The sequence below is a fragment of the Nothoprocta perdicaria genome, unplaced genomic scaffold, assembly GCF_003342845.1.
Source record: "Nothoprocta perdicaria isolate Ctin4 unplaced genomic scaffold, notPer1 scaffold_127, whole genome shotgun sequence".
NCBI lineage: Eukaryota > Metazoa > Chordata > Aves > Tinamiformes > Tinamidae > Nothoprocta > Nothoprocta perdicaria.
In genome coordinates, this window is record NW_020454394.1 from 1370037 (window position 1) to 1397104 (window position 27068).

The window sequence follows — 27068 nt, forward strand, 5'->3', positions numbered from 1 at the left end:
AGGCAGTCTCCCAGCCACTGCAGGTGCTGGCAAACATTGCTCTTTATTATTTTAACCTCCCTGGATTCTCTCTTTTTTGACTGATCCCGTCACTTATTCCAAGCGTCCTCCCCTGTCCCATGCCTTGGGATGCAGAGGTCGCTGATGAAGGCAGCTGCACTGGGGTGAACGCATTAAACCAAAGTCACGACCAGAGGAGCCACCAGGGAGGGCCAAATGACCATGGGAGAAGTGATAATCGTGGCTCCGGAGCACACCAGGGCAGATTATGAACCAGTTTGGCGAGACGCGGGCCCCAGGTGAGCTGGCAAAGCTACCTGCCAAACCAGTTTGTAATCCGGGATAACGCTCATTCCAGAGGGTCTCGCAGGGCCCCAAGGAGCCACAGCGGCCGCGTCCTCCCCTGGGCTGGATCCTTCCAACCGCAGTCCTTGCAAGCGCTCTCAGTGCAGGGTTTGCTCTCCAGGCTAGTKTGCAGTTATCCACCTTGCTCGGATCCCATAGGAGACCTCCAGGTCCTGCAGAAGACCTCCAGGTCCTGTGACCTCCAGTCGCAAAAGTCCCATCTTAAGCCAGGTATTTAAGAGGTTCCCGGAGTGCCCAATGACCAAACTGTTTCCCTCGGGCCCAGGGCTGAGATGAGTGGGAAAAGGGGCTTTAGCCCATTGAGGGTCCACAGGTCTGACTGCTGAACTCACCCACGTAGCCTCAAACCACTGTTTGTCAACATGTATTTGCAATTACAGGGCAAAATTAGCATCTTTGTTTCTAATTAGCTACTTTGCTCATCCTGATTCTGAACCTTTGAGCATCTGCACAAAGGAAACCCAAGAAACAAAGCTTCTCTTCCACATTTCCAAATTCTCCAAATATTACCTATTTTTGACCCCCATTTGCAGCCATGCAGAGCAGCATAGCACAGGTGGTGGCGGGGGAGCCAATGACTTTATTTCCTTATTTTTTTTTTTAAGCCCAGGATCAATGTTTACACAACCAAGCTAAATTATTTATACACATAATGTTATAGGTTTCACATCAGTGCCTTTTATTAGCATGCGGCGGATGAGAAATCATACCTGACCTACTTGTAGGAACGAATCCGGAGTCTCTCCACGCCGGCTGATGCCGTGGCACGGGAGGAATCACATCCTGGCATAGAATCCTACAGAATCACAGAATCACATAGGATCATTATGGCTGGGAAAGGCAGGACCCGCTCCGTGCACCCACGCGGCTCTCCCCAAAGACCCCGTTCCCACCATGTCACGGGCGCTGCGGGTGGCTGTCTGCTCATCTTGCAATTAATGCATTTTTTATAAAGCGCAGGCTCCGCTTTCCTTTCATTCTACCAGGGTATCCTTTTGCTGTTACGCTCCAGAAACACTATATATTTTTTTCACCTAAACTTTTCCAGCACGCGTGGCTCGTCCAATACGTGAACGAGCAGCTCTGCAAGACACTCGATCTGCAACACAGGCTAGATTTAGTGCCAYGATGTGTCCTCCAGACTGCCACTCCACCCCACGTGACAAATAATAGCATGTTAACCTCCCCCATGGTGCAAAAAGCCAAGCAAAATAAAGGCAAGCTGGGCTTTATTTTGTGCAGAGCGGGCCCGTGAGAATGACTTGTTAGAGGATGGATTTGTTGCCTCCACCCACATGCTCGATAGGCATCCGAAGGATCAGTTGCACTCAGACCTGAAGCCAATTTTAAATCACGCGGAGAGGGACCCAGGCAAATTCAGTCACTTTTTACACATTTTTTAGCTTTTTACTCATTTTTTAGCTATTCTACAATTAAGAGCAATACTGCAGACACGGGACATGTGTCTGGCTGTGGTGCACGAGCAAACACAACCATTGCTGCTGGGGTTTACTAGCAATATCTCCTTAGTGCTCTCAACACAAAACAGAAAAAAAAAACCAACAAAAAAAAGGAGTGTCGAGTCACTCCTTCTCCTCACCAGCTCCTTGTAACCGATTGAGGATTACCAAGGAACATGTTTTTGCAGGAAATATTTTCTAAGGCTAAACAACTTCGGATGAGGGTGTGATAATAAATTGCCAAGCGTGTATTTTTTGCAGCTCGTCCAAACCGTGAGTATCGGTTTGTCCTTCCTGTGTGTTGTTTCCATAGAAGCGGAGCTTAACCTTTTAAGTGAAGATTATAAAGGCACCTAATTCAATTAAAATTCGACTTCAAGCATATCGGCACTTAATGCTCAAGAGTTATTATGAGATTTGATATAACCATTGGYCTGATTGGCAGGCAGAAGAGTTTCTGTCGGGGACAGAAAAAACACATTCTGGCAGTAACTTTTCATTTTTTTTCCAGACATTTCTTTACACAAGCCTTTAAGTGGCAGGTAATTCCTTTGAAATATGGGAATGGAGTACAAAAATCGGGAAAACACACATTCAATTAAAGTTATTTATTGTAGGTTTTCTTTTCTGAACTGACAAAGAGGGTTTCCCAGAGATTGATAGCACAGCACAACGTTATACACCATGTCACAACTAGTCCCTTGTCGCTTCATTAAGAACATAGTAATTTAAAAATATCTAAATATTTACATATTAATAAAACATATATACAGAAGATTGAGACATTTTTACCTAAATATGGAATGATTTTTTTTTTTTTTTTGCTTTTTGCTTTTTGCTTTTTCCGCTAACAAACCCTATATAAAAAGATTTCCGAAGGAAGTCTCGACAGTAGTCACAGTAAGTAAACACGAATGCAGATCTGGAGAATGTACAAAACGGCGACTCCGGCGCTCGGAGGGGAGGCTCCTCAAGGCCCGCAGTGCACGGACAGTGAATTCCCGTTTTCCGATGGAACGTGGCCGCCCTCCGCAGGCCCGAGGCCCTCACGGATGAGGGCACCTAGGCCGAGTTTCCTCGGTTTATTTGTGGGCATTCGGCAGCTCCCRAGAAACCGGCTTAAGGGTGGTTAAGAAAGAAATCTTTAAATTTATTACCTAATCTTTAAATATATTATTTTTTAGGGGGAGGAGAACTCACTTTGTAATAGCACTTCAGCTGACWGGATTAAAGGCCCAGTAGTCTCAAGGGAAAGAAGGCCCCGGGCCTGACCTGCGCAGAGGAAAAGGCGGCTACGGCGACCTCCCCAGGGCAGGAACCGCACTCGAGCCGCCTGGTGCTCAATGCACGTCGCAGGTTAAGACCTTCTGGATCTTTTCTTCTTTTCCCTACGTTTTTAAAGTGAATTTAGTGCYGTCGCAAGGTGCAGAAGGGATAGTTTGCTCGAGGGCTGCGGCAGTTTTGCCTTGGCCCTGACCTCGGAGGACGGAGCCTCTTGCTGCCCAAGAGAGGGATTTCTTGATCTGACCCCTCATCTTAATGGCCGAGACATCAGCTGAGTGCCCATCAAAAGGCAACTTAATTTTTTATAATTAGTGAATATCGTCCCCGAGGGCAGTGGCTGATGAATCCCGTCAGGCGAGACCCTCTTCCTGGAAGTCGGCAAACTGATCCACTTAATATTCAGGTGGCGGGAAAAGGCGGGAATAAAATAAAATACAATATAAATAAATAAAAGTGAGGAGAAACCCCATCTCCTGGTGCCACCTGCACCAACATCCACCTCCCGTGCACAGGGATTTGGCACCGCGCCGCTGCCATAGCGCTGAACCCAGCGGGGACCGCTGAATTTCGGCTACGAGCGGCTGTCTGTGCCACCCTCCTTCGCACAAAGAGGCGGAGAACACGGTGGGAATGCCATGACACGGGAAAAGCAGGGTTGGGAGAAGGAAAAGCGAGGCGGGAGAGCGTCTCGCCTAGCGTGGATCCCGCACTCATCGATGTATGAGATGGAGGAAAATCCTCTTTAATTAACATGAAAAGGAGCAGAGGGATCCAGTGGTTTTGTTATCTCGGCTGCCAGGGGAAGCGGGTGAGGTGCCCCGAGATGGAGGGAGCGGCCGAAATCCGCACCCTGGGCTCGCGGCTCTCCGCTAAAACCAGCGACGCGGCGGAAAGCTCAAGCGCAGAAATCTGGGTTTGCGTCTAGCAGGCTGTCCGTCGTCGTGTCAAAAAGGCTCCCTGAAGGAAGACAAGAGTTTGGAGAAACTGGTTAAAATTGCTCATTGTTTAAATCCACTCAGTTACTTGCAAAAAGATGGAAATTATGTATTTGAGTTTCCAATTTTAATTCGTGATGGGGCTGAATTGCTGAATTTTGCTCAGACTGGAACTCAACAGCTTAAAGGAAGCCAGTTAAATAAAAAGATTGTTTTTTCTTTTAATTCCACAAATGGCGAGCAGAGGTTGCCACAGAAGTTCCCGTACACACCACTTAAGATGTAAAGTGCCGCATTAGAATATGGCACAAACTACTGCAGTGCTCCCGCTTTGAAGTTACGGTTCTGAAGAAGTTAAAAAAATAAAAAGCACCGCATGATTTTAGACCTGGAGTACACACTTTGGGATATTCTTTGGAAAAAGACTGAAAAAAAACCCCATGGTGGTCTAAATGCATATGCCAGAAAGAAAAAAAAATCCCAGGTATGCTGTATGATTATATGCTATCTTTTTAAAAATACTTTAAGAATATATTTTTTTTCTAGCAGAACAATGCGAGACAGACAGAAGAATTACAACTGTAGCGCTAAGAACACAGGGCAAATAGGAGACAGACATCAATCAGTGTAAGAAGCAAATACAACCCCATGAAAAGGGAAGACTCATACAATCATGCACTGAAAGGATAAAGATTTATATTACAATAAAGGATTTATATTTAAGGTTTCGAAGAGAGGTTTTTTTTTTAGAAGTTTCGTTTTCTTGATATTGTATTCCTAGAGAAAAGGAGACAACCTGTATAGAATTGGATCGTTGCTGTTTTCTTATCACTGGTTTCTTTACTGAGAGATTGTTCTCATCTTTTCACAAAGCTCTATCACCCCTGGCCCTGAGGATTGGGATGTTGCTTTTACTGCTCCTTTTAGGGATATCAAAATTCTTTCTTGTTCTGAGGTTAACCCTAGTGTGGAGAAACGACGTGAGCCCTTCAGCGGTTTCGGTCCAAAGCACAGGTATAAGGAGAGCTCTGTCATGGTCCTGAGCTGCCTCTACCATTCACATGTAATTTTAAAGATGAGGATTCATGAAAAGGGTTTTGCAGATGGCTTACATTTGTTTCCACATGCAGAATTTAGGGATTATGCTTATTTATTTATTTAAAACAAAATCCGGATGCCGTTGTAAATTTTAGGATAACTGGAATCTTTTCGCAATGGCAGCTTACATAAAAAGATTCAAACGGCTGGCACATCTTCATTCTGCTCAAGATTTATCTGACATCTCTTGGGTTCTCAGATCACCAAGAAACTAATCAGTCTTTCCAGTTGCTCCAGAGCAATTAGCCTGGGAACTGTCAGATCTTTCTCAGCTCAGGTCTGGACACAGACTTCAGCTCAAGCAAGAGACTGCTTTAGTATGTGCAAAGCGCCAGGGAAAACCTGAGCTCTGTTCGTGTTTGGTAGAGACAATTCTTCTACTATTTGTCTTGGGATCTAGCTGCTAAGTGTGCCAAAATTCCCAGTAAGTTTAACTGCTGCCGTTCTTCAATTTGCTTTAAACACTCTTCAATCAACAGCTTTCAAAGCAAAGGCACACTTAGCATCTAGGATGATGCTAAAATGATAGCATGATTTGTGCTCTGAAGTGCTAAAACATAATTGGGCAAAAATGTCTCCCTTCTTTTTACGAGGCTGTACAGTAACATCTTTTACAGGAGTTTCAAGTTCCCAAGGAAGGCTTTGAAAACACATCTCTGTGCTCCCCAAAGTGCAGGACAGGGAGGCAGCATTCAACCTAGCCCTAGGCAGCTAAAACGTAGCTGAATTAAGAGCAAGATGCAACTGGCATCAATGGAGAGGTATCTCCAAACACTGACACAAGCTGATCTGAACTTCTTTCTGGGGAAGAATCCCTCTTTCCCCCTTTTTCCACTGCTATGGAGATTGCTGAGAGCAACCACCCTTCCACTGAGGTGCCTTGCTTTAGGTGCCAGCCATGGGCCGTAATCTGCAAAGGCGTAGGTTGAAGAATTTTGGCATGAATATCCCACTTGTAGCCAGATCATGTTCAAAACATTGCCAAGGGCATGGGAAGGGTTTACTGAGCAGAAACAGTAGATTAAAGGCATCTGAGCTTCCTTTTTTTCCCCCACTAACACTTACCATGGATTCAATTCATTCATTCTAGGCCTTTTCGCTTCACCAGTTCGTTCAGTACTTGAGGAGCAAGGCAGTAACCATCCGATGTCTGTCACGAACGGATCCTGCATCCCACCTTTCCCCATCTCCTGCAAGACTGCCCATAAGCCATCCAATTCCCTTTGGTTTTATTCCACTAACCTACTGGGTTAACCATGGATCATTCCTGATTTATCTTGTAAGAGCTCCTGGAGATGTCATGTACAATCAAGGCCCGCTGTGCCAGGCACTGTACAAACACACAGTAAGAGACACTCATCTCCAAAGAATTTTCAAGCTAAATAGAAAAGACAGCTGAATAGACCACACGAAGGCTCCTTGAAATAACCTGTCAGAAACAGCCCCTTACAAAAGCAGCTGTACTAAGACAGGGAAAGACCTCGGCAAAAGTTCCATTCCACCTTTTTTGCTAGACTCCCTGATAGAAAGCATCTGTATTTTGGCTCTCTGTCATAATTACTGTCATTATACTGTCTGTATATCACTTTAAATGGTTTGCTTCCAAGAACAGGATGGCATTACATTGATACATTCTATAAAGAGGCACTTGCACATATATAATAACGGGTGTGAGCCACACGCTTGGCTTACAGCCCGCGAGCATCACCTCCCCCGCCAGTGCAAAGGCAGCGCAGGGCTGATTTGGGCTTCTTTCCACACGCAGCACGGGGAAGCATGCATTGCAGAAGAGGAATTTCAGCTGGAGGCTCGTGCAGATGCACAGGGGCTCAAAAGGCGTGAGAGCTGCTGTGGCAGAACGGGAAGGGACTCTCTGCTTCCATCAACAAGGCGGGATGCGAGCGGCAGCTACGGAAAACAGGACAATCCGCCAGTCCTGCTCCCGATGCGATTACTGGAGCGGCGCAAGGGCAACACGCAACGCATTAGTGACCTTTACCGGGTTCCCTCTCAACACAATTCCTTCCCTTGGGATAAAGGAGACAAACGGGATGTTGCTTGGATGAGGCCTTTCAAAGCCGAGCTTCCCGCCCTGGACCAGGAAAGCAGCCCCGGTGGCAAAACTGGAGCCGCTGTCCCCAGTCCCCCAGGCCTTGTCCCCAGCCCCGTGCAGCAGCACCCGTGTGTGAGGGATCCTTCACTGGGAACATGGGAAGTGACTGGGTGCAGAGGGCTCGAGATGCTGCTGCCGCCTCCGGTGCCGGGCGCCCAGCAAACAGCAGCGTCCTGTTCTCCTCAGAAGGCCACGATCCTACTTTGCTGCTCCTGCTTTTAAACCTTGGGGACGTTAAGCTGCATCTTGGGGACGTTAAGCTGCATCTTGGGGAAATGACAGGTGACTGTCTACATGGATTGTGACCCCACTGCATTTTCAGGGAATGGGAGCTCAGTTCCAACCCAGCAGGGCACCTCTTGATGAAGTGGTTCTTAGCAAGTGGGTGCTCCAAAGCCTGGCCTCAGCTTAGCTTAGGTGCAGCACCGCATACCACAGCGTGTGGAAATCTCCTTCCTAACCCACAACACCACACACCTGCTTACCAACTGCCAGGCTTTGCGTCAGGGTAGATGCGCTTCAAGAGAAATTAAAACAACACTTAACTACCACGTAAACTTACAATCTTCCTGCAAATCCAAGACATGACTGCTAATATCTTGGATATGAGCAGTATTCCATTCTTCCATCCTCCACTCTTCCGCTGAGACAACAGAAATGATGCTGAAACACAACTTACTGTGTCTGTCCCTGACAACAACAGGGTTAAGAATTCTGAAAATTCCCAGAAATACCGGGGATGAGCCCAAATTAACATGCAGATAAAAAGGGTCGCTTAGCTTAGCTGCTACTGAGAAACTTGAGGTTTTATGAATAGAAGGTGAAACTGCAAAATTCTTTTTTTTTTTTTTTTTTTTTTAAATATAGGGCATTTGAAACTGAAGATAGCTGGGTCCTGTGTGCAATTACCTGACTGCATATGGCATGCCAGGATTATTGAAAAATGCTTCTGTGCAATAAATAAACAAACACACACTGGAAGCTGATAACAATTTTAATGCGTTTTACCTGTTTGTAGTAGAGAAATGTCCGGCTTCTCATCACAGTCAGTTGCCTCTGCTGATTACAAATATAAACAAGAAATCTCATTACTTTTACTGAATACAGGACTGAGATTAAAAAGCTACATACTGTAGAGTGATTTTGCATTTTCTATCTGCTTTTCTCAGCTGCAATATGTTGGTGCTCAGTTAAAAAGTCACTGCTTGGAGGAAAAGGTCATACAATAAAAATGCAAACTTGGAAAAGGGAGTTTTGTGTTAATAAGCAGTTATGCCAGTAATGGGTTGGAATAATATCTGCTCCCTTTAAGGTTTCAGCCATCTGGCTGATAAAAGGAGTTGGGATCATTTTATAAGATTAGACAGGAAAGGTGCCATTTGTTAAGCCAGCCCTGGTGGTCCATGGCCCCAAAGGCTGCTATTCCACCCTCCAACATCTGCAGCATCACGCGCCAAGGTGGGATCTGTGGATACTCCCATTCCAGACTCCTGCACCCAAACTTCCTGCACCCACGGGGCAGCTCCTTCTGCAAGGGACAGATGTGCAAAGGCAGGATGCGTTTGCAGATGCYGGTGGGCACCCAGCACAACTACAACAGCATGGAAGCATCCAGCTAGATAGGCAATTACGGTGTGTACCCAACACGTGCTTCCAACCCACGGCTTATGCAAGCTCATTTGACTTAACTTAGCCCACGGTGAAGGAAAGCTAAAAGCCTAATTTGTTCATCTCATATTTGCCACAGGCCAAGGGCATGCATAAAGATGGTTGATTTGGCTCAGCTGATGTGCAGGAACTTGTCAAGACTCTACTACCTTGAAGGGTGCATTTGAACCCTAACTTAGAGACATCTAAAAGAAATTAGGTGCCTAACCCACAAGCCCTGAACAAAATCCTATTATGCGTGTGCTTTGGCACCCGAGCATGGTATTTAAGACCTTCAAAACACAATGAGATCTTCAAGAGTACTTAAGCAAATTAGGTGTGGTCATAAAGGAACAGGCAGGCACGTCCATTATATTGTACACGGTTAATGTGGTGGATATACACCTCCTCACAAACACACATCCACCTGTTGCACAACACCCCGCCAGACACCAGATCTRACCAAGGCTGTAGATAAACTGAGCCCTTCAGCTCAGCTCACAGCTGGTCACACACACCTCACTGCCCTGAGCATCGTCCACCGAGCCCCACACACAAGGATGTTGAGCTGTTGCCTCTAGGAGGGRATCAAAACAACTAACCCAACTGCTGCTCTACATCAGCTTCCTGCTTCCAACTACTCTTGGCTATTTGTCCTTAGACCAAGAGGTTGTTCTCTCTCTCACTTGTATTTATGTCAGTCTAGTTTTCAGCTGTATGCCATGTATTCAGCTCTGCGAAATGACTTGGATTTATAAAACATAAAATGAATCAATCGATCAAACAAAGCCCAAGCAGCAGCCCCCAGCACAAAGCAGCTCTCCTTCCACAGCAGGTTTGAATGAGGAGCACTGACAAGCACATGCCATGGAAGTGCAAGTCAGCCTGAAACAGCCCTTGAACCAACTTCTATTTCCTATTAAGAATTTGTTTCTGAGCAGAAACAAATTAGCTGCTTGATACAGCTTTTTATAACAATCTTTCTTGAAAGGACTGGATGGCTCAATAAATGGGGCAAAAGTTACCCGATTCCCTACTTCTAGATAAGGTTTCAGCCTGGACCAGACTAATGATGATGGGAAGACTGGGTGAGCAAGGGAGGGGAGAGCATGGTGGTAAGAGCAGCTATGAAGCATCCAACAGGATATACAGCATTTAAAACATCTGGAGTGACAGTGTGACACCAACTTCTAGCTACAAGACTTATTGCACCAGGAGATGTGGTGGCCAAGAAAGGAAGCTACAGGCTGAGACTACAAACATAGTTACAGACAAGACTGAGATGCTGCTCAAAGACGACGTCCCGCTCCCCACTGCTTGTTCCAGTCCCACTCCTCACGGCAGCACAAACATTCACATGGTCACAGGGATTGGATATGGCTTAAAGTTGACAGTGTGGCCACGTTAATGCTTGTACCACTGCCAGAAAGGGGGTGGGAAAAAAGAAGACGYACAGAGAGTCAACTCACTCTTCCCAGCAGCTGCCTGAGTTTGTCCCATGTAAGCGATGAGCAATCCCAGCTCCAGGGCAAGTTYGACCAGCAAAGCTCCTGCTCACAAACGCATGATAAACACCTTGACCTCCTAACATGGATGTAAATCAGCATCTTTTCATATTCTGTTCCAAACAGGAAAGAGAGTTTGCCTTCAACAACCGCACCCACGGAACGCCAGCCAAGCTCTACTCGTCTTAAGCCAACTTGCAAGACGAGGCAAGCAGGAATAGATCCCACTGTGAGAATTACTTGCTCTTCTCTTTCCTCTACTTAGACAAAGCTCAATAGTTCTTGCAAAACAATCCTGGTAGTCTTTTCCTTAGAGGCTTCCCCCTCTCCCACACCTGCCTGCAAAATTGGTTACCTTCTTAAATATATATGTTCATCTGCTGTTTTTCTGATGGATAGAAGGATGTGTACAGTCAGGACTGGAAATGGTAGCCCAGCAGTTACTCATTTTAAAATTCTTAATCTAAGTAAGATACCAGCCACAAAAGCACTATACCACACCACATAATCCTACATCACTGCATCCTCCATCCTCTCTGGCCTTGTGACTGTTGCTAAACAAAAAACAACCCCATCTAGAATCTGCCGCCTCACAAGACATAAATAATATATCAAAAGCACAACCAGGGCAATAAGGAAATGAGGAGAATTAGAAGGGGTAAAAGAAAACCATACAGGACAACAAAAGCAGAAGTTTGGACAAAGAAGTGGGAGAAAAGGCGAGTCCCGGAAAGAATGTGGGCATTTTCTCTTCCTTTGTTCCCACTATTTTACATTGCAACAAGGTAACATTGATTTTAAGGAGCAGTTTTAGGCTGTAACATCATGGCATGTAATTTGTTTAAATTAATCCAGCCTGAAAAGTTTCAGCTTGTTTTCTAACATAGCTGTATTCTCCTTTATTGAGTATGGCCATCAAAAGCTTCCAGGTTATGTACAATATAATTGCTTTGCATGAACAGCTCTTACCTTCTGTACTTGAGCAGTATTAGTCAGACTCTATCACCTTTCCTGCCTGAACACCGGGCAGCGGTTACGGAATAATGGCTTTTACACTCTTCAGAACATAAAAAGGGAGGAAGAACTTCCTGCAAGAGATGCAGCCCCTGACCTGTTGCTTATTAATGGATCAAGAGTTGAGTAATCAAAAGGCTTGGATATGATGTCTAACAAAAAAGCACCGTGAAGAGCAAGTTGGTTCCTTCTGATTTTACCCATCCTAGAGCTCTATGCTAATGGTTGCCGTCTCCTTCTGTGCCGTGGTGGCAAGGCCACCAGTCACCTCCTCGTCCTCTCTTTTGCAGGACGGCGGGGTGGGAAGCCCTGCTGCTCAGAGCAGTAAATCACAGTGCTGTTTGCATTGTAATTTAAGAGAGGAAACCTATTCACATGCTTTTCCCTTTGGCTTCTTTGGTTTTCTTTGGAACACAGCAAGTTCCATCTCCAGGTGAGGAGGAACTTCTTCACTGTGAGGGTGACASAGCCCTGGCACAGGCTGCCCAAGGAGGTTGTGGAGTCTCCTTCTCTGGAGGTCTCTCAAACCCGCCTGGATGCCGCCCTGTGCCACATGCTCTGGGTGKCCCTGCTGGAGCAGGAAGGTTGGACTAGATGATCTCCAGAGATCCCTTCCAACCTTAACCATTCTGTGATTCTTCCTATCCAGGGCCGCTCTGCATCCCATTTGGGCAGCCAAGAGGGCTTCAACTCCTCTGCTGGGACGGGACAGGTCTGGCACCAGAAAGCTAAGGCTGAAAAATATTATTGTGCTATTTAATTTTAATTATAACATCTGCTTGTAACATTAACCTTGCAGTTTCTTTTCCCCTTGGTGACAGCCAACTTGTGAAATTTTGAAAAGACTGAACAAGGCCAATAAAAATTTAATGGTAGTGACAGCTTTATTCTCAGATCTAACAAATAAAAAAAACCCACCCAGCTCTCAGATCTCAGGCAATAATCTGAAAGAACTAAGAAAAAGCCAAAGCAAAATAAATAAATTAAGAAAGAGTACTTCCAGTTATGAAAAATATTGTCACTGATTCAAAACTTAAATGAATTTCTATCTGGCTCAGGATAACAACCCTTCAAAATCTACACAAGGTAAGTATTTTCTAGAAAGCAGAATTTTTAGGTTTTTTTTTTTTTTTTTTTTTTTGGATTAGCTTTCCAAGTTAGGAGCTTTGCTGTCCCCAACGCCAGGAGACAAGCCAATCGTGATAAATAAGGTGAAGCTGGAGAGCATCTACAATCCGGTGATCATGATTTTATTCAATTGGAAATACTCAGAAGAGCAAGCTTTATAGAAAGAGGTTGAAAAACAGATCCACTCCACTCATTTGTGAGAATTATCTGAAATTATTAGTAACACTGAAAGCTGGAGCAGGATTTATGTTTTCAGGCTGAAATAACGTTTTGCAGGATAAAGCACAGAGGGCTGGTCATGAATGCAGCGTCTTCCAGCCTAGTTTGAAACAAAGAGCTAATGGGAGGACGGCTGAGGAAGGCAAGCAGGCTGGAAAGTCTTTCTCTTGTCTCATAAATACTCCTGCTGTTAAAACTTGGCCCTGCTCAGTGGGGACTAAAATGGTGTTTTGTGGCTTCTGTGAAACGCTACTGAATAGCCTGCACTGGATCATCTTAAGCTCTTTCCATACAAAGCCTGTGCATCAAAATGAATTAGAAACTGATTTGGATAAATCCATGGCCAACTAGCAGGGAAGCTTATTGGCTTAAAAAGTCTCAGATCAGTTGAGTTTAATTCTGGCTCAAATTGGATCTTTGGGCACCCTTGCCTATACCCACAAACCTGGACAAAACTAAGTCAGATTTTGGAGTCAGGACATGTGCTTAGCCCCATGCAAACGGCCTCTGCTAGAAACAGAGTCTGGGTCTGCATGAACCTTAGATCTGATCAGTCCAGCTCTCCGTCCCTCATATGAGAAACTCAGGGCCACTGCACACTGGACGTAACAAATCTTGTTTCAACAAGACGTCACTGCAGCCAGCAGTGGCTCCTGCCTCTCTGCTGGTATTTACTGCTTTGCTGTCACAAAGGCCATGGACGTGAGCAGACAAACACGGCTCCTTYGCCTCAGTGCAAGGTTGAGGTGGGTCAGCTGAAGCCACCAGAGAAGGTGGTGGGAGACAAAGGGGCTGGGCTTGCTCAGCACCAAGTGCCCCAGGATCAGCTGCAGAACCTCCTAGCGATGGGTGACAAATGAAGGTGGCCATGGTGGCACTTCCAATCACTCCTGCTACATCTAAAAGGCGGCATCGGTCTGGGGCCTGGCAGAAAGAAACCAAAGACCTTTGGGAAATGGCCAATAAACCATAAAACCCCAAAGGAAGAGCCTTTATAGCAATGTAATTACCATGGACTTATTTTAGTTAATGAAACCAAGAGCCTGCTAGGTACATCCTGCTTGGTACTCATCCATGCTCTACGTTGATGGGTGTCTCTCTGCAGGCAGAGACAGATGGATTCTGAAGCCCATCTTATACGTTATATTTGGCTTCACTTATTCCCTTCATTCTCCTGTTGTTTAGAGACAATATCCCCTGCTTAGATCTGCCTTTCTGAGAAAGGAGCAGAGATGCAAGTGGCCCCATATGAAAGGCAAAATCAGAATGTCAATTGTCATTTTAATTAATATCCTGCAGAGGCATCAAGAAAAGCAAATAAGGAAGGATGAAAGAAAATAAAAAAACGGAACAAAATTAGGTCAATCCTCATGCAGACAAGGCAGGGTGCTGGCGTTCCCCACACTCCTCACCCTACCCAAGCCTGACAGCAAGGGCCACTCTTGGAGGGCCGGGAGCCTGCCGGCGCAGGGCAAGGCAGCTCCTTGTGCAACACCAGGAACCTGACACTGTCTTTAACGAGATTATCTGGTATCCCTCTCTTCTCCCTCCCCCAGTGCACATGAGAAACCCTTTCTAAGGCTGGTGCCAGTTTGCTGCTCAAGGAAGCTGCTGCTAGTCTGCATTTTTCTTCTCCACGTTGTTTCTGTCTCTGGGTGTTTCCTTTTTTTTTTTTTTCCCACCTGGTATTAATTGAAACTGTGGATAATGATTTCAGATGCTGGTGTTGGTGTGTGGTTTGGGGCCACGGCTTTGGACAGAAAATGTTGGCTCTCTGATAGGTAGGGAAATGGTTTGTCCATTTGCTGCGGTCTAGCTCATCCCTCCTCATCCAGCTGGACCACTGCGAACCTCTGGGGAGCCATCAGGCCTCGCAGTCCTTAAATCAGCGGATATTAACAGACACTTAATTGTAGTGAAGAACAGGAGGAGACAGGGGAAAAGGCAGGCAGCTAAAAACAGTAATAGTGAAGGGCCAGGCTAAAGGCTCTGGCACAGGCAATGCACAACAGTGTCAGATGCTACATGGGAGAGAGAGAGAGACAGAGAGAAATCTCAGCATGAGAAACCCTTGGAAAAATAAGTGAAAACTTTAGGAAGAGAAGTCCTGCATGTAGRAAACCTCTCACAGGAGAGCAGGGATGGAGATAAGGAGAATAGTTAAGGTCTATAAAGTAATTACTTGACCGCTCTCCCCTTCCCGAGCTTTCCCATGGGGATGCTGAGCCTGCTTGCCGCTGGACCGGGCGCTGCCAGGCCGGGGAAGCTGCGGGTGCCAGCGCCAGAGCCCTGGCTGTGGCGCTYGCGCTGCCCGACCCGAGCGCTACCGCACGTTGCTGCCACCTCGGAGGCACAAGAAGGGTTTTCTCAGCCACAGCGATGTCAATTCTTTCCTAAGRATTTGTGAGAAAACTTTTGCATCCTTCCAGACCCATATTCAGAAGAAAAGGCCATTTAAGTTATGTCTGAACCGTGAAGTGCGTGGCTTGTCAGAGCACATGGCAAAATTTAGAGTCTCCTTCCCTGGAGGTCTTCCAAACCCTGTGCCCYGTGCTCCGGGTGCCYCTGCTGGAGCACGGGGGTTGGACTAGATGATCTCTAGAGGTCCCTTTCCAACTTCAGCCATTCTGTGATTCTGGGATAACCCTGGTTCAGGACTCAAATTCCACCAAACTCTGGGAAGAAGCTCWGGGTGTTCATGGGAAGGAAAGAGGTTAGAGGCAACCACTGAGAAAAAAAAAAAGTTTGATTTAACTTTCCTGAAAAGTCAGCTCCTAAACTTGTTACTATCCTAAACGTAAGGGAACTCTACATTTAACATTTTGGTAGGAAACTGCAAAAAACGTAAGAAGTCCAATTTTCAGAGAGTGTACATACAGAGAGTGTACATACACAATTCTAATTACAGCCAACAGGAAAAACACTTCTGTGAAGAGAAAGACTCTAAAACTTCAAGTTTACATCTTGCTCCTTGTTTTTTTTTATACATACCTGAGCCTCTTTTTAATCGTCTTCTTGCCARTTTGATTTGATCCTGAAGAATCTGTACCCAGTCCCTAGGACCGGGAAGTTTATCCACATGGTTAGCAGTGCAGTATTTTTCTGTAAAGACTGAAACAAAAAAATAGCATCTTTTTTTTTCTTAGATCTGCCACCAGAACCGAGACAAGGAGGCAGAAGATGATTATAAACAAACTTTATCAAAATATAAATGGCCTAACTTAATATGGTAAGAATGAGGTCCAACTCCATGCCTTATATGTTTATCATTTAAAAGTCATCTTGGTGTATAAATACCATAGTAAAAACATAGTTACTGCTTACAGAGCTTGAACTAGAGAAAATCTCTACGCCTTCTGTCTTCCATGCACAAATTTCACACAGAAATAAAAGCAGAAAACCAGCAGTGTGCTTTGAGCTGAGTCTCCAGATGTGGTGGATATTTATAAACGACAGAYATCTACATATGATAGAAGCACATAAAGGAAGCTCCCCTCTTGTTTTTTCCATTCTCAGAATAGTTTCTAGGGCTACAAGCAAACTGAGGACAGATTCAAGAAGATTCAGATTCAACTGGGGACAGACTGCGGAAATCTACAGTTTTCATACGGTCGAACTAGATTGAACAGAGTTTTTTAAAGCTATTTTAAAAAGCCATTCTTGAGAAAAATAAGTAACATTTAGGTCCAAATTTGTATTTTGTAAACACAATACACACAGGATCAATGCTACCTTTTAAATTCATTCGCAAAAGGAAATTCTTTGCTGTCCCTGTAGCAAACCTAACAATGTTATACYGAAAATATGAAATTACAAATGGACTGAAACTGATGCAACTGATTTTCATCATGCGACCGACAGGTGTGTGAAAAGTAAACAAGAGCAGGAATAGGGGAAAAAAAAMCCCACTGCTGTTAGCATTGCTATTGTCGTGGTGGTCAGAGGTCCCYGAAGCTGGAGTCCAATTATGACAAGCAAACAAAGGAAAAAAACTGGTCCCAGCTCCAAGAATTTGTAATCTTTGAGAATAAATGTCCAACGAAAGGTGTGAGGAAGCATTCAAGAAATAGTGGCAACTTGAGTATTTTTATATACACATGTTTTTGAAACAACCATTCTATAGATATAAAGGGCCCAAAAAAGTTGTTGCACCTTCCAAATTCTTTATATTTGGCAACCTAATAATCCCTTCCTCCCCCATCTTAGTGGCAAGGACACAGAGCCAACTCTCTTGCTTTCCCACAGACATTAGTATTGCTCCATACACAGCCAGTGTCTGATTTGCTCCCACTGTTGGATCTCTGGAGGGAGAAATGATCCTTCTCTTCGGAACTTGCACCGTGCGTGCAACGGGAACCCTATCAACGTCTTACACTTCTATTTCCATATTGTAGCTACAGTCCACATTTGTGACAAGGGTGGGGTGACAATCCATGGCACGAGGCCATGTCCAGGTCACTGATGGCAAGTGTTGGGAATTACACCTACCTCTCTCTGCTGCCCACACAGGAAAACAGAGSCTGGAGGCCGTGGAGAGCAGATTCATTAACTTGCTTGCTCTTCTCTTGAATTAAAGTGTCAATTGAATTGCAGAGCTTTGACTGCCCTTTTATTTATTAAAAAAAAAGTCCCTGTATCGATTTCTGTTTGACAGTGTCATCCTCATTTAAGAGAGTTTAAGAGAAATCCTGATGTGAATCCCAAGGGAAAGGAAAGAYTTGGATTCCAAGAGTGCCCCTGCATACACCCCAAGCCGAAAGAGAGAACTTCTCCCTGGCTAATCATCCTGTGGCAGAACTGTTAAATTACTTGTAAAAACAGTCGTTAACTACAATGTTTTCAGCCAAGAGCAGCAAATTTTCCGCAAACAGCCTCTCTTTAAGCTCTCTGCTAATATTCTGTTGTAAATGTGGCCTTTTCTCTCCACTTCTGCCTCTGTGGTGGAACAGGGCTGAGCAGCACCGTGATGGAGGAACATCCTACTGAAATAATGCAGACAACATGATGTTGTTCTCACGGAGACTTCATACTGGCTCAGTCATTTCGCTGAATAAATGGGACCACAGTGTCCTACAGTCCAGCTCTTTGGATGGAAATCGGGTGCTAYTGGAGCCAGGCTGAGTAAAGACCCACAGCGCATCAACCCTTGGCACCTTATTCTGTCACAGCCTTCACAGATGGTCTCCCCTAGGAAGCTAATGGGCATCATGTACCAGCACTTGGGCAGTACTAGCAGTGCCAGCAGGATCAGTGTTCCTGTTAGCACTGTACCACTGCACTCATGGTACCATCACGATAGATACAAATGTATCTGTTGAAATTAAAAATYCCCCTCCTTTTCTTCCTCCAGGGACAGGAAAGGGGCTAAATCAAGTCTCCAGAAACTCTGCTGCTGTATGAAGACTAAGACATGACAACATACACGTGATCAGAGAACCAGACAGGTTGAAAAAGATTTCTGGAGGTTTCTGTGTCTAACCTCCTGCTCAAAGCGGGGCAACCAASTCATGCTATTCAGGGCAACAACCACCTGAGTTTCGAGTATCTCCAAGCATGGAGATCCCACAGCCTCTCTGGGTCTTCTTCCAGTGCTGGGCCAGCCTCACGTTGGAAAGATTTTCTTGATGAAATTTTGAAATTGAAATTTTCCATGTTCCAGCTTGCATCCCCTGCCACTTTTCTTATCACCAGGCACCTCTGAGAAGAGTCTGGTTCTATCAGCAGCACAGGAGCTTCCTGGGCAGGCAGGGTGCAGGCTCTCCTGGTCAAGTCCAGCAGATAGATATTTGTACATTCCCTCCACAGACCGGGCCATTGGGCTTTCCAAGTCCTTCTTCCTGGTTCCTCTGCCTCCTTTTGCTGCCAATACACCTGGAGAAGCTCTTCTCATTGCCTTGCATCTCCCAGGCGAAGCAGCCTGTGTCACAGGGCAAACTAGGTGCTCTGAGAAAGCTCTGCTTTGCAACCCAGCCTGTCTTTTGCTCACGAGGATTTTTCCTGGTACATCAGATTTCAAGCAAATAGAATCCAGCTCCAAGTCTCTGACCTAATACCAAGTCTTTACATGTTTGGACCACACAGTTTGACGGCAGACAGGCTCTTCTGGAACCCTGAAAGACTTGAGCACTAAGAAAAACCACCCAGCCCAGGATCCTTGTGCTGATTAAGAAACTCACTCCCACAAAGAAAGGGGAACCACAGGCCTTACAAACACCAATCTCATCTTCTGTCCCACTATAACCTTCCTCCTTCTCACCCCAATGCAGCCACAAACTACTAGGCTATTCACAGAGCAGACACGGTCACATGAAGAGCAAATCTCAGAATTTTGTCTGAAAAGGACCAGTTATACTGTGAATATGTTTTCAAGATTTCTTTGCACCTCTGATAACTAAAATGCATTAGTTATCAGAGTAAAAACTAAATCAGAGTAAAAGTATCAGAGTAAAAACTAAAATTTTAAATAAAGATTGATTCTAACTTTAGACTTGGACTTCTCAAACTGGGACCACCAGCTAAAACTTAAAACAAATCATGCCCAGGAGCTATTTTAAAAAGTAAATGAAAAGGAACAAATATAAGAGTGYATATTTGAATAGCCCTATCATATCTGAAATACTATCCCCCTTTCCTTATTTGATAAAACGTTTGAATCAAACATATGAAGCAGCAAAACTTACCTTTTATTGCACCCACAATATTTTGGTCTAGTCCTTTTCGGTTGTCATTGAGCCCTCTTTTCCTTTTGCCATTGGGTAAAGAGTTAGCCAAAGTCTTGTCATCAAAAAATGCACAGACCAGCTTCCTGAAGAGCAGGCTTCCTGAGCGAGTATAGTTTGATAATATAGAGTCCAGCTGAGATTTGGGCATGAAGACATCAAAGCCTTCCGCAAGTTGCACTTCTGGCTACCAAAAGAGCACAAATGTTTTAATTAAAATAGCATTCAAACATGTTATTTTACTTCAATCATGCATCTGGCGAGACTTTACAATCACTTCAATAATCAAACCCCGAATCCTTTTCCAGCTATTGAGCTGCACAGCAGCCTAATTCATTGAAATCAAAACCCATCAGTGAATAAGCACCTTAAAAGGCAAATGAAATAATCATACTCATGTCTACCCACTGTAATAGTTAAGAATCACTGACATTATTTCTAGGCGTAGAGCTAACAAAAAAGGAAGAGCAAAAATACCTTTCAATATTGGATAATAATTACAGGCTAGAGGAGCAGTGTTCATCCCTGAGCAATATTCTTACACAATGCTTGGGGATATTTATCTAACCATTTCATGGACTTGCTTCACTGCCAAATGAGGTAACTGGGCCGGTTTTGGGGCACGCYGGCATTTCCAGGCAGCGCTACCAGCACCTTCCATGTGTCTTCCCAGAAGGGTCGCATTTGCACGGGGGACACACGGGAATATACAGGACAAGGGCTGGATTMTCTCTCTGGCCAGTGCCTGCTGAGCTCCCTCCTTCTCACATCCCCCCAAATGCACCTTGAGAACACATTATATAAACTGTTTATTTTATCCCTGAATCCCTCCATGGCAAATCACAGAGATTTATGCTACTGCCTGAAAACAAGGTAGAAGGGAAGCAGAAGGAGAAAATCATCCTGTATTTCACTAGAGCATCTCAAGTACATTGTGGGCCAAAGCAAAGGCCTTTAACTAACTCCCTTTGCTGAGGTTTTTTTTGCTGCTCCTTTCTGCGCATATCAGAAATGACATGAGCAATATTTAGAGAGTTTTCTTGTACACTGTCTACAGCACATACTGCTTGTGCGAGGTGCTTGGACGAAATAATTATATATTGAGAATGAAGATGTATTATGAAAAGAGTGTAATTTTTCAGGATATTATCTGGAAGAAGGCAACAGAGAAAGAAAAGAAAGAGTGGTCATGATATAAGAAGATATGGAAAAAAAATGTTGAAAATTAGTCTGTAGTGTTATTTTAAGCAAAAAATACATCCACCAGTGAACAGCACAGGTGCAATTTTCAAAGGTGTTTACAGAACAAGAGCAATGTCARCACACATCAAATCACCTGCAGGCTCCTTCAGTGTGGATAGAAGGAAGGGCTGCCAATCTTGGAGGGATTTGGCTGTGCAACAACTTCCCCAAATCCCCCAAATTCCCAAGAATTTCCTAAACAACATCAGGAGAGCTACAGCAAGCGGACTATTTTTAAGGCATTTCCTACCTCTGGGCTTGCACATGCATCGTGCCATATATATACGGCCATATATACAGAAGAAGCTGAAGATGACAGCACTTTGAAAAGCCAGGATGAATCTTAAAACATACAGAAAAGCACCCAAGACTTTCAGCTGGGGCTGGATGAAAAGCTTTGTTTTTATTTTAAACTCTGAGATCTTCCAAAAAACTGAACCAGCAAGGAAGTCAGTTATTCTTTTTGACAATCTTCTGATGTAGGTGGGTTTTTAATATGGTCCTGCTAAAGTTTCTTGTGATGGAAAAGTTTTTCCAGTGGATATGAATGTGGCCAAGTTGATAACTTGGGAAAAATCTTATTTCATGTTACCCAGCAAACCCCATGAGGCTGTCAAGGAGAGGAAGGGACCCTATGGTGGCCCTACCTCAACATCTAGAATGACCTCAGTGATACAAGCAGCGTGGCACTGACAAGCTATTCTCATTTACATGCCTGTAAAATACACCTGAAACCTCATCAGCAAAGAGGAGCTAACCTTATCATAGTTACACCTTCTTTATTTTTAATAACTTAAACAATTTGTGTATCAGGGAAATAATTTGAAGGCAAAACACTGATTTCTTCTTGCTTTCCTTTAGTGGCAAATTATTCTTCAATCAAGGACAATCAGTACCTAATTGAGCTTTATGATCACTTTGAATGTGATTTATCCAAAGGAAAGGCATTTGTTAGGAGATAATAATCACGGTATAAAGAATTAGAAAACTATTCGTGTAAGGTGATACAAATAAGGCCTGACTGCCAAAAGCTTTTGCTATGCAGGCAGCAAATGAGATTTAACCCCAGACATTTCAGTATGTTGTACTGATTACAAATGTGAAGCCTTTACCACAAAAAAATATGCTATTACAGTAAAACAAATACAAGAAAGTTTACCTAAAAGCTCACTGCATTTAAAAAAGAGGTTATTTGATTCGTGGGTCAGATTAAGAATTGGGCCCACAGATCCAAATCAAGGCCTTTTTCATCTCCATAAATCGCTTTTTTACAACTCAGCAAGTCCAAAGTAATTCCACTAGTTTCAGTGAATTGGCCTTGCTTTTATATAAGTGAAACAGAGATCGACTTGAAGTGGAATAAAAGTGAAGAAAATAACAGTGGCAGCAGGAGGCCTGGCAGGGGAGTGACGCACAACACAACTCACACTACTGCAAAAAGAAACCAGATTCACTTCTGGTGTCGAGTAAAACACCTTTCTTGAGGCACTTGGACACACTAGGCACGAGCAACTACAGATGCTTATGAATAAACAGAAAAACAAACCACCACCATTCACTGTGAAGGAAATTACTGCACTTGGCCTGCTCAAAACACTTACGGTTGTATTTTGTTTTCACTGTTAGATTTATCTGTTTTCTGAATCAATTTGTTTATCTTTTTTKGGCTAATTGTAAATATGTTCAACCAACTATTGTGGTAAATAAGCCAAAGCACGAAGGGCAGGTAAGTACCTGATTTAGGAGCCATGGGGTTTCTTTTTTTGAGGGGTGTTGCTTTTATTGTAAATGCAAATTGGCACGTCCAAAAATTATGCCCCGTGATGGAACACATCCACAAAACCAAATTAAATTGCAAGCATAAAACTGTCCTCAAAACTACATCTCAAGCTGAAGATAATGACACAAACAAGGAAAACAGTATAAATTACATTTTGGAGACCAATTATGAAGGCCACCCCAAACCATTCCCTCAAACACTCTTAACCATAACAGTGCAAGAGGAGAAGCTCAGAAAACCCCATAACTTTGTACCACTGCACAGACACTAAGGTACAACACTGCAATCTCATTAGTGGTGTGGCTTGCATCTACATAACTGAATTACCACGACTGCTCTTTCTTATTATTAGTTCCCACTTSCAGAAAGGTACGACATTATCTGCAGCGTTGTTTTCATTTACACTCATTGATACAAAATTTAATTATGTGGGTTTTATTTTTTTCWTAATCTCATAGTACTTAGGAAAGAACCCCCCCTGCCTTATTAAATTAAAAATGTATTAGAGAAATTAATGATCAGTTTACTCATCAGTGAATTCTTCAGAAGACACTCTTTTGTCATTAAATAAAGCCAATCAGCAACTAGTTAGGTGAAATTTCTACCGGCATATACATTTCTGTGAATGAAAATAAATTCTTACTGAGTTTTTACAAGTGGCAAGTACGTTTTAAGGGCAGGAAATTTTAGTCACACTGATGTCATCGACAGCATCCAGGTCCTTATGTGGCAACTGCAGCGGTGACTGAGAAGGGCCCAATTGGACTTTGCTACAGGGTTTGTGGATGTGAGGAGTCCCACGAAGCCCGTAGGACGAGTTAGGCATAAAATGAAGCACATAAATGCAGCTTGGCAGCATCACGGTGTATGTGTGGCCTATGTGTGTTAATCAGCAAAGGACAGGGTTGTGGCTCGTTTATACACACAGCACTTGCCACAGCTCCCATCTCACGGTGGCTTTTGGCAACAAGACAAATGCAGGGCTACAAGTTTCCACTGCAAGCTCAAGCAACGGGGAGCCCTGAACTCAAGACAACTACAAGCTCCAGAAAGTGGAAAAAAACAACTTTGTAATCAGCTCTCCCCAGGTCTCTCTCTCCTACCTCCGTCCAAATCTACTGAACTTTTGCTGATTTATTTTAATGAGGGAACACGTTGCAAGCTGCCACAAGTGCTAATTCCCCTGAATTAATCAATGCTTTAAAAACAAGCCATGTATCAAAATATTAACTTACATCTGATGAAGCTGATTCAAGGACAATTCCAAATCCTGAAAGAGGGGTCTCCAGTTTCAGAGAGGGCTCTACTGCTTGCAGGCTTGACCGTTCAGAGTTTGCCAAAAGCTTCTTTTCACTCTCTGCAGTGCTGGGTTTCTTGTTCGTGGTAATCGGTTCAGCAGCTTTGAGGGGCAGTTTTTTCTTTTTATTTCTCTTTCTTGATATTGTCGACTTCTGTGCACAGATCAGAGGAATAGGGGGCTGCTGTCTGTTTTGAGTCCCAACTGAATGAAAGATAAGGCATGATTACATTTATAGACAAAAAGGCACACGCAGAACCCCACAGACACACCATTAAACTACTGACATGCTGAACTCATCTTTTGGATAAATGATACTGTTTTCAGTGCTGTTTGTGCATGTGAAACAGTTACATTTTATCACCTTTGCATAATTTTCCAATCTGTACAATGGGATAGTGACACTGAGCTCCACTCTGGGGTATTTTAAGGGGCAGAGTGGTACTTTTTTAGGAATATTAGGAGTACGTGGCTCTTTAGTGTAGCGACCACAAGATGAGTGATGACATGAAGGACTTAAGCAATGATTAATTTGAGTATCTTCCTGAATGCCTGAGAATCTCATTGTCTTTGAGCACTTTTTACTGATAAAACAACACAAGTGCTAATCCAATTACAGTTATTTTCTGAATGCAGTCACCAGGGTAATTAGCTCGGCAAGAACATTTTAAGTATCATTATGTCCAGAATGTGCAAAAATACTATTCAACAGTTTAATGTCCATGAAAAAAGTAACCCAAACTTGTATCAGTTTTTGTTTGCACAGTAAAACTGAGAGATCTTATTGTATATTCTTATTAATATTTTGCATTTTCAGGACCCAAAAGCATTTGTGCAAACGAAGACACCAATTCTGAACCTGCCTCAATGTTAGTAAGTCCTCAAGCAGCATCCTGTGCAAATTCAAGGATCTGTACGTGCAGATCAGCTGACAAGATCAAGGTCAAAAGAAAAAAAAATCCAAAGCACTATGTATCTTTGCTTTGCCATGTGCAATTCAAAGACATTCAAGCTATGAATGAACTATAAATGGTCCTTGTGTACAAAGCTTTGGAAAAAAACAAAACCCTGTGATGTTGTTTATCAGAAGACTTCTGGGGTATTCTTATCTGGTGTGGATTTTGAATGTTGTAATTTGGAGTTTGACATTCACACAGAAGGGTGTCTAAATATCAAAATAAGCTATTACACTTTCACTTGCATGTTTGTATTTTAGGTTCTTTTAGCAACAAAAATATTGATTTCTTTTTTTCTTTGCAAAATCTGTCTGTAGATATACTGTAGATACATAATAAATAAGAAATGTTCCTGCTATTGAGAAGCCAGCTCCTCTGACATAACCCCCAGCCCTCTATCTCTTATCGCTTATATCGCTATCTCTCATATCTCTTATCCACAAGGCGTTTTAATCATGGATGTAATTTAAATGACATAGGTGCAAGTGCGTAAAGAATTCCTTGTCCAGGCAAGGATTGTTAAACGAGGCCTTCACGTACTTTGCCGTGAACCAGTGACTTTCAGAAAAGCTTTTATTACTTGCCTTAGTTACCAAACCTGTCTAGTCTTTCCCTCGGTTCACCCAAGTGCTACACGCAGYAGATGCAACGAGTTTAGTCACCCCTCACTCCACCCTTAGGTCCTGTCATTCCTCACCACTCCCTTTTCTTCCAGAGGTCTCATCTGGGGACTCAAGGAGAAAAACCTCCATGGCCCCAGGCACCATGGACGAGGAACTCAGTCTACTGACAACAYGTGCACCTTGGACTCCCCCTTTGCATTAACACTATATGTTGTTTGAGTGAAGCAGAGTGGCTGCAGCTTCATGGCAGCCTATGAGGACCTACCTAACTGCCGGCTGCCAAGGTCTCATCATCTYGCTGGTTCTAGCGCTCTTCTGGCTCTGCACTTTCCTGTTTCAGGTCCTAACCTAGCAGAAAACTATCCCCGTTAGTTCTCCCAAACATTGAACACGTATCTGCTAGTTCAGCTGATAGAAACAGCTTAACAGGGGGACTGGGAAGCAGCCCACAAACAGGCACAGGCCACAGCATGCAGCACCTAGCTCGCTTGAGGCCACCACGGAGCTGCAACCTGAAATGTCTTTGAATGAAAAGCAGTTTACAACAACTGAAAGTGGGCCTCCAAATCAGTTTTTCCTTCTAAGATTAGTGAACTGGGTAACAAGAAGCAAAATAGGATTTTGTGCATCTGAATGGATACACCAAGGAAACAGGAACTGGAGGTGGTCATGGCATATTAACCTGCCCACACAACTCTCCATTATTAGAGTACTTAACTGCATTATAGCCTTTTATTGAATTTAGCCTTTAAAGACTCTTAYAGGATAACATCCCAGGCTGCTGTTGAGCAGCTGCGGCCTCGAGGATCAAAAATTACATTTCCAAAGGAGCCTGTGAAAATTTCATGGACATGCCAGGAAAGCAGGCAACAAGCAAGGTTCTCCTCAGCCTCCAGACAGAGTTGCAGCTTATCTGACCATCCTTCCTAGAACCAGGATGCTGCTCATGGATATGCATGTGTGGGAGGATCACTGTACCTGCTTGAATCTGCATTAATTTTCTCATGGTCTTGAGCTCTTGAAGAATAGCCTGTAGAGTTGACTGGCAATTGCACGTACAGCAGTTTGGTCCAACTGATGAATTCACCATTGGAATTTCTCCTGGAAAAAAAAAAAAAAAAAAAAAAAAAAAAAAAAGAAGAGGAATGAAACGGGGAACAAATGATGTAACCCCCACAAAAACACAAAACAAATACAAGAAATTAGATCCAAAGCTAGAAAGGAAGTAATTCTCAATGTCTTTACTTTTAAGAGGAAAAGAGGAAAATTTTTACCCCATGACCAGTACATGCAGTCATATACATGAGGTGATGCCGTGTTACATGGGCTGGGGAAGAGTGCACAGAGTGTGAATACAACCCACTGTGCACAGCGGGGCTCACTGCTGAGAGGCTACTTCATGCAGAACAACAATAGCCCCAAACCTCATTAAACCACGGTCACTTTGTAACACCCCCAAAAAGCCCATCTCCCAGAAGGACCTCGCAGAGAAGGAAGAGCTGTCTGTGCAATAAAGGTTTATACTGGACAGTAAATCAGGGGCCAAGAACTTTCACGCTGAATGCTACTCTTTACCACATGAAAAACTGAGAATGAAAATAAAATCTTCTATTTAGAATATGAGAAAAAAAAAAAAAAGAAGAAAAAAAACAGAATGGAGAGGAACCACCACAAGGAAAGCT

The 27068-nt window shown here is 43.8% G+C and overlaps 1 protein-coding gene across 1 annotated transcript in view; it reads right to left on the reverse strand.

The window, feature by feature from the left end:
- Positions 1–2460: 2460 nt before the first annotated feature.
- Positions 2461–27068, reverse strand: part of BEND7 (BEN domain containing 7) — a 39786-nt gene continuing 15178 nt past the window's right edge. Inside the window, exons 4-9 of the mRNA XM_026033304.1 lie at positions 26365–26487; positions 23746–24011; positions 19450–19675; positions 15761–15880; positions 8265–8315; positions 2461–4067 (exon numbers count right to left, since the gene is read on the reverse strand). Of these exons, the coding sequence (XP_025889089.1) occupies positions 4006–4067; positions 8265–8315; positions 15761–15880; positions 19450–19675; positions 23746–24011; positions 26365–26487 (848 nt within the window). The 3' untranslated portion in view covers positions 2461–4005. The remainder of the gene's footprint in view (positions 4068–8264; positions 8316–15760; positions 15881–19449; positions 19676–23745; positions 24012–26364; positions 26488–27068) is intronic.